The 7,158-nt window shown below is 35.9% G+C and overlaps 1 protein-coding gene across 2 annotated transcripts; it reads right to left on the bottom strand.

The window, feature by feature from the left end:
- Positions 1-1,705: 1,705 nt before the first annotated feature.
- On the bottom strand, positions 1,706-5,831 carry LOC118796711. Of its 2 annotated transcripts, none has more exons than XM_036555766.1 (4): positions 5,729-5,831; positions 4,314-4,360; positions 2,836-3,240; positions 1,706-2,185 (listed from the first exon to the last, which is right to left on the bottom strand). In XM_036555766.1, the coding sequence occupies exons 2-4, from the start codon at positions 4,354-4,356 to the stop codon at positions 2,010-2,012; spliced, it is 624 nt and encodes a 207-aa protein (XP_036411659.1). In that variant the 5' UTR covers positions 4,357-4,360; positions 5,729-5,831; the 3' UTR covers positions 1,706-2,009. The 2 variants fall into 2 exon arrangements, with proteins under 2 accessions (XP_036411659.1, XP_036411668.1); XM_036555775.1 differs by having other exon boundaries at positions 5,717-5,770.
- Between the last annotated feature and the right edge of the window lie 1,327 nt (positions 5,832-7,158).

Genomic DNA, 7,158 nt, shown 5'->3' with positions numbered 1-7,158 from the left:
AGGCAGCATATTCCTAACCATTTCATGTAATGTAAGCCTATCTCACAGAAAATGAGGTAGCTTTTAGAAACAAAGACTTTGGACCTCTGGTTTTTATCACCAGCACTGTGAACAATTCTGACTCTGTAAGTTTCTCTAGAACAGGGCGTTTTATACCAAACCATTATGAATGACTTTGTTTATGTCTTATCAATATGCAGAAATGTAGAAAAAATCCTCTATAAATTGCCATATCATTTTCGGCCTGGCAGAATTATTGCATATTTGCCTAAGTGCGATTATTTAAGCCGACTGCATTTTTTTCCACGGTAGTTAACTTTCACACTCATATCTCATATCAGTGCAGGTAGTCTAAGCACAACCAATGTTGCAAAATGTTCTTCCCCTAATTTAGCTTTAAGAACTCCTGCTACTGTACACTACAAAAAAATGGTACTTCAAGAGTTCTTTAGTAAAACAAATGGTTCTACTGAAAGAACCCTGTGCATGACTAAAGGGTTTTTGTTTCATGAAAGCGTTCTTCAGACAGACAGAGAATGTGCCGTAGATGGTTCTATATAGAACCATTTTGAAAATAGCACCCACAAGGGTTCTTCTATTGTTAGTGTCGAGCTTCTAACAATAGAAGAACCCTTTACAGTGCTACATAGAACAATTTTCAGAAAGGTTCTATATAAAACCATCTATAGCACATTGATGCACATTCTCCTTCAGTCTGAACCCTCTAGTCATGCAAAGGGTTCTTTGAGTGTTCATGGTTCTATATAGAACCATTTTCTTCACTAAAGAACCCTTGAAGCACCATCTTTTAAGATTGTAGTTTGTCTGTTCTCTTGGGAATCAGAATCAGAGGAATTTTTGAATGGAAGGTTTCACAGCAGCTCACAAAGTTGGTAACAGAAATTCTACATAGACATCCAGAACTGAAGTCTGCCTCACAAACATGCCGACATACAAACTGTGGAAAATGAAAGTCAGCTCATCTTAATATTTAAGGTAACTGATTACACTGCTTTTCTTGAGTTCTAAGTTCAGTCAGAAGTTCTCCTAACTCAGTATTTCTTAGTTCTGCATCTCAGTAAACAGTACAGAATCTTTTTTTTACTCAGTTTCCCCACTAGCTGGTACTGTTTCCATCATACAATAGATAGACAGCTGCACAACTCAGGAGCCACTGAAATTACTCAGACTAACTACAAATAAATGAATTCATATTAATGAATTAATTAATGAATTCGGTTCCATTCTGCTTCACATTTAGTGCATAACATTTTTGTACAGCATACCTATTGTTATTGTTATTGAAAAGGGTAATAATTGCATGCATACTTGTGAGAAATATTTTGATCCAAACATTGTATCACATATGACTGAACTCTTGAGTCTGACTCTTTTCTCCCTGTCGTGGCTGAATAATATTAACAGAAGAAAAAATAAACATCTCATCATTTCATATTTAGTTCTCTTCCACAACTCATACTTTTCAGCAATTAACTGGTACAAAAGGAGACCTCATGTTTTTCCCATTAGTCTCCAGAACTTATTACAACTAAGTGTATATGTTAATCTCCTCTATATTGAGAGAGAATTGAAAAACAAACTTCATTAATACAACATTCAGATCTTATTTCTTTTGACGCATAGAAAAGTTAAGAAATACATTCGTTCTTCTTTAAGGGCTGTTCTGTAAGAAATTCAGTGTTGAGGTCATTATTTTATTGAAGTAACAGTGTATACTTGAGTGAGGCTTTAGGTTTCTGTTCTGTTGACTTATACAAGCATGTATGTACATATTTAACATTGTCTATAGTTGTCACAAATTATCATAATCAGATTTTCCATTTCTTATGAATGCACAGAAGAAACAGTTTGACACATCCTTCCTGGTGGGTGTAGATGGTCTTAAGTTTGCAGAAAGCGGAAACCAGTCATCTGATGCTAATGGAAAAAACTGCACATCTGTTATGATGAACAAACCCTGGGGTGAAACAGGTAGGAGACAGAGAGGTTTAATAAAGAATCAAATTCTGTAAATGAGTAAACGATAACCAGCAGTAACAATGGACATAAAATGAAAACAACGTGTAAGTGCACAAAAACACAGTCACAACCAGCTTTAATGATAATGGAAGAAAAAGTAGGAAGGTGTAAAGAATGTCATCTGTGGTTTTCTCAGTATATGCATCTGCAAAAAAAGGAAATGAAGTAAATAACAATAATATGAACAACAAAAACAACAACAGTAATCATCTAAAAAGAAGACAGAAAAAAATAAATAGAAAAACAAAACATAATAGTCATAATAGTCATAATAATAATAATAATAATAACAATAATAATCACTTAATTTAAGACCATATAATTATGCCTACACTCTTAAAAAAGGTGGTTCAAGGGTTCTTCAATAAAGAAAATGGTTCTATATAGAACTGTGAACACTCAAAGAACTCTTTGCATGATTAAAGGGTTCTTTGCATCGTGAAATTGTTCTTCAGATTGATGGAGAATCTATCGTATATGATTCTATATGAAACTTTTTGAAAAGGGTTCTATATAGCACCAAAAAGTCTTCTTCTAGTGGTATGGTGTCAATAGAAGAACCTGTTTGGGTGCTACATAGAACCCTTTTCAAAAAGGTTCTATATAGAAGCATCTAATGCACATTCTTCATAAATATAACTCTTTCATGATGCAAAGAACCCTTTCATACAAAGCGTTCTTTGAGTGTTCATGGTTCTATATATAACCCATTTCTTTACTAAAGAACCCTTGAAGAACCACCTTTTTAAGAGTGTAGTTTATGACTAATTCACTAAAGAGCTCAGTGTGACGTACCTGTATAAACTGTGTTAGTTGTTATAACAGTATCTGTTGTTGCAGTAGCCTCTTCATGGACACTGAGGTTTGTGCCACGTCCATTATGCTGAAACATTCTCCCATCAATCCGGCAGATGTAATTGCAATAGTACTTGCCGGTGTCGTTCACTTCAAGTGTGGTCAGTGAGAGGCTACCACTCCACCGGCTGCTGTCCGTGAGCTCGTGAAATCGTCCTCTGAACTGCGAGAGTTGTTTGACCTCTGGCCATCCGTCCTCACTCTTCCTGTACCACTCTACGTGGCAAATGGAAATATTCTCTCCTCCGTCTGCAGAAATCTCGCAGAACATGGTGGTATTTTCTCCAATTGTTTGATGCACTGCTGATGGCTGCTGCTCCACGCGGACATTACAATGGACGAATGCTATATTCGGGCATAAAAGGTAGTAAAGCAGATAAGGCTAAAAATAAAGAGTGATAAAGGCAGTTGACACTGAAGAAGTTTTTTTTGGGTACATTCTTAAAAAATAATACTTTTGGCAACTTTATTTTTTAAAAGTGTCCTCTCGATGTCTTGGCAGACAAAAACATAGTCCCTTTAACCCCAGGGGTCTGAATTTGGGGCAGAGGTTATTTAATCTATGGGTGTGTTTACATGCACTTAATAATCTGATTATAATTGGATTTCTGGAGTTATCTGATTATTCAAATTGTCATGTTAACAGCATACTCTGATTTCTTTTATGGGAGTAAGGTCTACAAATCTGATTAAGAAATCCAATAAAGAGAGCTGGATTTTAGCTCAGTAATCAAATTTCTCTGTAATCTCTTACTCGGATTTCACTTATTCAAAGCCTAGTTAATGATTATTATTCTTTTATTTATTGATTTAATGTTTGTTAGATGGTAGATCTTTTTGAAAGAGCTGGCAGCCAATGTCTAAGTTAACCACAGTAAATGGCTGTAGTTCATTATATTCATTTCATACAGTGTTCAGCTGTAGGTTTTGTTATGGCCTGTATTCTTAGTGCTCCGGTTTCTACCCACAGTCAAGACATGCAGTCAGGCCAATTGGACGTGATAAACTGCTTATAGGTCTGTGTGTGTGTGTGTGTATGTATAGGTCTGTCTGCCCTGTGATGGATTGGCGACCTGTCCAGGGTGTTTCCTTCTGCCTTCTGCCCATTGGCTGCTGGGATAGGCTCCAGCACCCCCAGGGACCCAGAAGGATAAGCGGCTTAGAAAATTGTGTGTGTGTGTGTGTGTGTGTGCGTGTTCTTAGTAAAAATAGCTCCAATAAAGGGGTCTAGGAATTCCTTTTTTAATGCCAAATGAAACCATTAAAAAAAAAGAAAAATCATTAAAAGATTAGAGGCATTAAAAGAGGAATTCCTAGAACCCTTCTTTGGAACTATATAGAGCTATTCTCACTAAGAACACAGACTTTTGCTGCAAAACTGTAGGTTTTTGAAACCAATTAGACAGAATTTACACTACCTGACAGATGGATAACAGCGAAGAGGAAACCATGAGATAGCATGTTTCTGTGGAAAAAAGAAAACATCAGTACTTGCACAATCTCTTTATGTAACATTTCTCAACTGATTTCCTCCTGCCACAGCCACCTTTGCCTGTGCTGTACTGACATGTAGCTAACAGAGGAGCATGTACAGTGTCAGAAGAAGAATATTGTACAGGCACGTTTTAGTCTCCCAAAGTACAAACAATGTAAACGAGTCCTTAAAAGTACAGAACTGTCCTTAAGGGCCGATTGTGTGAAGTCTGTAAGTAAGTCTGTAAGTAAACTGCATTGGGTTGTCTGTAAATCATTGGCTGACATGGTAATAAAATTCTTACACTGATGTACTTTGTACACCTACTTTCAAATGATTATGATAATTCAAGTTGAGCTAATTTAGGGTGACTTAAGAAAAAGGCCCCAGGGCAATTTATCCCCCTCCCACAAAAACACCTTATTTTCTCTCAGTTTCAATACATTTCTCAATTGCTATGGTCTAATTAATCCAATCTATTTTTTAATTATGATTATTGAGGTGTTGTGGAAAGAGCAGGTTTTATATTTGTTTCTTTTGAAGTGAAAATGTAAAGTTAGATTTTTAACCTTAAAGTTAGACCCTTATTATTATTATTATTATTATTATTATTATTATTATTATTCATTTTCAATGCTTTTTACCCCAGGTAGGGGGTCTTCTTGCCCTTTTTTGTGGGGTAAGAGGCCCCTTTTAAAAAGTTTATTTTTATGCTATAAAAATGTTCCAGTGTAGTTCCTCTGACTGAGTGTTCGTGCATCAACATTGTGCACAGGATAAACTCACAGATATGGTTTAGTTTTACAGTAAATGGGTGCTGTTTTCCCTGAAATTCCTCTAATACTTTCACTCTGGTAAAGTGTTAGAGAGTTACTTTCATTTTTATTTCTTTATCATTCTGAACTGTGTACCTGTAGTTTTTGACTTATCTTCTAACACAGTATGTGAAGATCGCTTAATACATAGAAAAATATGGCTTAATACAAAAAAAAGATGTGTCCTCTTCCCTGTACAGTAATGTTACATTTGATATGACTAATGGTGAACATTACTCTCAGTACAGTGACTCTATTTGTACAGTAAATGTGCAGCGATTGGAATGGATTTACTCTCAGTACAATGCACTCGACAGGTACAGTGACTGGTATGGATTTAGCTCCTTCTATGTTATATACATAAATGCTCTATTTGCTTTGACAAGCCCACCTTACAATAAATAAACTATCTGGCCAAACACGTCCCCATACATTAAGTGAAGCAGCATGAAATGATGTAAGTATCCAGCCCTTTTTCAAAGAGTAAATTGCTGCTAAAATAATATACAGCAAGTTATAACTTATGACTTACCTATCTACTCACCAAACAGTAGTGCTTCTTAATGTTGATTGTACTTCTCTTCCGCTCCACTTTGTTCCACTTTGATGGAACAAAGAGAAAAGTATGTGATGGAGGGGGCTTTGAGGGGGCTTTCACACTTCTCTAGAGGCAGGCTTCACTCATTTCCTTGCTGATTTTTTTCAGAACTGTATCTCAGTTGTTACTCACTTGTTTTTACACATGTAAAAGAAGTAAAAGTACAAATACTAAAAATATTCTAAAAAAAAAGTTTTAGTACAGTTTCAAATTATTTGTTTTTTTAATTAAAGCACAGAAGTGTAAACTTTCAAATTTACATAAAGTATAAAAGTAAAAGTAGCCCCTAAAATAGGGGTTTGTAGGAAATGAATCAAGAAAGACTCATAAATGAAAGAGTAATAAAGCCATGGATGAGGAAAAGCTTGCAACACAGTTGTTTCCACAACACTGGCTGGTTTAATATTGGTTGAAATTGAATTGTCTTTCATGTTAGTGAATGTATTGATGAATTTTATGCTGTGAATCTCCCACTTTACCACATCCCAAAGGAGCTCTTTTGGATTCAAATCTGGTGACCAGTGAGGTCACTGAAGTACACTAAGTTTGAAATGACAAAGTGCTTTGTGATAAGGTGCATTATCATGCAGAATAATGGGTATTGTAGCCATTAATGGAGGCACATGCTCAGCAATGATACCCAGAGAGATTGGGGTACTCAAATGGTGCTTGACTGGTATTAGATTGTTCAAAGTGTGCCAAAAAACACCAGCTTGAAGTGTTGACACAAGGCAGGTTGGTTCTGTGGATTCATACATTTTACACCAAATTTTTTACCATGCAATCTGCATGTTGCAGCAGAAATCAAGACATATCAGACCAAGCAATTTTTGTACAATCTGTGACTGTCTAGTGTTGATGAGCCTACGCCCACTGTAGCCTCAGATTCCTGTTCATGGCTGATTGTGGTCTAACCTGATGAGGCATTTTGCTGTTGTAGCCCACCCACCTCAAGATTGACATGGACACTGGGTGATGCTTTCTGATGTCAACTGTTGTAAAGAGTGGTTATTCAAGTTACTGTAGCCTTCTTGTCTGCTTAAATAAGTCTGGCCATTCTCCTGTGTCCTTTTTCATGAACAAGACATTCCTGGCCACAGAACTGCTGCTTTTATGCATTGAACTCCTGCAACTACTGGATAGTTGCATGAATGAGCAGATGTACAGTTGTTCCTGATAAAGTGATTAGTGGATATATATTAATAAAATATAATAACTCTACAGCTCCAATTCCAAAAAAGTTAGGACAGTATGTGAAATGCTAATAAAAACGGAAAGCAATGTTTAGTAAATTCTGTTTGACTTGTATTCAATTGAAAACAGTATAAAACCACAATATTTGTTGTATTACTTTATCAACTAAATAAATGCTCAAT

Source organism: Colossoma macropomum, unplaced genomic scaffold (genome assembly GCF_904425465.1).
Source record: "Colossoma macropomum unplaced genomic scaffold, Colossoma_macropomum, whole genome shotgun sequence".
NCBI classification, from domain to species: Eukaryota; Metazoa; Chordata; class Actinopteri; order Characiformes; family Serrasalmidae; genus Colossoma; species Colossoma macropomum.
This window is presented reverse-complemented; position numbering and strand designations above follow the sequence as displayed.